The sequence below is a fragment of the Etheostoma spectabile genome, unplaced genomic scaffold (assembly GCF_008692095.1).
Source record: "Etheostoma spectabile isolate EspeVRDwgs_2016 unplaced genomic scaffold, UIUC_Espe_1.0 scaffold273, whole genome shotgun sequence".
Taxonomy (NCBI): domain Eukaryota; kingdom Metazoa; phylum Chordata; class Actinopteri; order Perciformes; family Percidae; genus Etheostoma; species Etheostoma spectabile.
In genome coordinates this window covers 1,133,607-1,135,847 of record NW_022605577.1, presented here as the reverse complement: position 1 = coordinate 1,135,847, position 2,241 = coordinate 1,133,607, and the positions used below count along the sequence as shown (strand labels likewise).

The following is a 2,241-nucleotide window of genomic DNA, read 5'->3' as shown; positions in this document are numbered from 1 at the left end:
AAAAGCCGAAATTAGGAATTATTTAGACTAAAATTAAAGGAAAGTGATGGATAATGGAATATGTCAACTTTTACACAATACTATTTCGAAACCACTTCAATTTTTTTCCAAGTGCTATTAAAATGAACATCCCAAAATTAATGAAAGAGATTTGTACTTGCCAAAGAGCGTTGTGTGGAATCAATCATGTTATTGGGGAATTAAAAAAAACATTGACATAGGAAAACGGGTCAATTTGACCCGAGGACAACATGAGGGTTAAATGGATTTTTAGACTTTATTTGGGCTGAATGGGCATTCTGATACCAAGCACAGTCTTTTTTTACAAAATCAGTTCATGTATCCTTTAATTTTCAGACCGTTTTAGATGTTATATTGTGTCTGTATGTAAGGAACTTTGAATTTGCTAGAGGGGATGACATGATGCCCGTTCTTGTCTCCAAAACAGGACAAGAGGAAACACAGAGGTCCAAGCACCAAAATCACACCCAAGTCCCGGGAATTCATCGAAACCGATTCTTCGTCCTCTGAATGCCATTCAGATCCAGAGGAAGCCGTCAAAAACCCCACTCTGCCACCTCAGACGACGCGCTCTGCGATAAACACACTGACTCTGTCCAACACACACGTGCACGCGCCTCTTCTCCCGTGCTTCGGCTCCGCTGTCAGTATCGGGGGCCTGGGGACATTAGGAGGCAAGGGACTTCGAGTCAAAGACGGTAGCAATGTGACCACTACCGGTAGCAGCGGTAGTAACAGTAGCATCAGCGCTGGTAGTAATGGCAGCAGTAGTAGCTGTAACTCGCTAAGCATTAGCAACATAAGTGGTTCCTTTGGCACTTCCGTTCCTGATCCCGGAGGGTTAGGAGCACAGTCCAAAGACCCGGAGTCCATGTCCCCGCCTTCCAACATCGGACACGAGGTGCCTCTGTCCCCTTTGAGGGAATACCAAGAGATCCAGAGTTTATGGGTGAAAATTGACCTGAGTTTGCTCGGCAGGGTGCCTGGCCAAGGTGCGGGGGAAAGATCCAGAGTGGGAACGGCAGAAAGGGACGGAAGTGAAGGGAGAGACAGAGAGAGACAGGGGGAGAGGGAGAGGATAGGGGTGGCCGAGAGAGAAAGACAGAAGCAGGTTGAGAGAGAGTGGCCCGGGCTAAGAGAGAGGTTACCAAAGGGGGAGAAACAGGAAGAGGAAAATGAGCGATTAGTGCAGGACAGAGAGCGGCAAGGTGACAGGGACAGATTAGCAGAGAGAGAGAGGCAGATGGACAGAGAGGACAGAGAAAGATTGGGGCTTGGGGAGAGGGAGAGGGAGAGGACGACGGGGAGGGACAGAGAGAAGGTATGCCAAGGTGTAAGGGTCTTGGACAACCCCTCTGTCCAAGAGCAGAGTAATCCCAGGCTGGCAGACAGGACGGAGAGGGGAGAGAACGGAGGCAAACACAGGAGGCAGGCAGCTGGAAACATGGTGGTCCCAACAGAGAAACACACCAGCAAGAGCAAGAGGAAACACAAGGCACGGGATTCTCTTTGTTTAAGCCCCTAACCATTCTCTCCTAGTGTGCTCATATATTTTACTCTCACCCTTTAGTGTCTCTGTGTCCCTTAGATGTTGTGTTCTCTGCCCTCTTTATTCCAGTCGGACCACAGCGAGTCATCCGTCAACGGCAATAAGAAGCTGCGATTGGACAAAGACTGTCTGCTCCTCCCGCCCTGCATCTCTCCAATACACAACCACAAGAACAGCTCCACAGAGTAAGTATTAACGTTCTGAACACACCCTCCGGGTTAGCTCCAATACAATTCTAGATACATTGTGTGTCTCCTTGATCCCAACAACAAGTTTGCTGAATCATTTTTTCCTCATAAAACATTTAATAATGTGAGATTTTAGAACCTACATTGTTAACATTGGTGTTTACTTCCTAGCTGTCTTCTTCTTTGTTACCTTTGTTGGTGCATTGCTACATTTCTAGGCAAAGTAGTCCACTTATCAACAATTGATGGAGGTATAACGTGAAATTTGCAGGGCTATAGCCCCTTCCTAACAAGCGTTGCAACCTTGAACTTATGTCGACATCACCCACAGGAGCTGTGTGTGAGGACACAAATGTCAGATGTTGTGGAAGTTTCTGTTCAGCGAGGGAGGAATTTGAGCGACAGAAGAGACCTTGTTGAAACAAAATAAAGACAGGCTGCAAACTGAGTTAAAGGTTTAGGTATTCGGTGGAAGGGTTTAAT

General features: G+C 46.9%; 1 protein-coding gene across 1 annotated transcript in view; it reads left to right on the top strand.

Annotated features, from left to right (window-relative positions):
• Positions 1-2,241, top strand: part of aff2 (AF4/FMR2 family, member 2) — a 197,518-nt gene that overhangs the window by 159,856 nt on the left and 35,421 nt on the right. Inside the window, 2 exon segments of the mRNA XM_032510839.1 lie at positions 449-1,516; positions 1,640-1,755. Of these exon segments, the coding sequence (XP_032366730.1) occupies positions 449-1,516; positions 1,640-1,755 (1,184 nt within the window).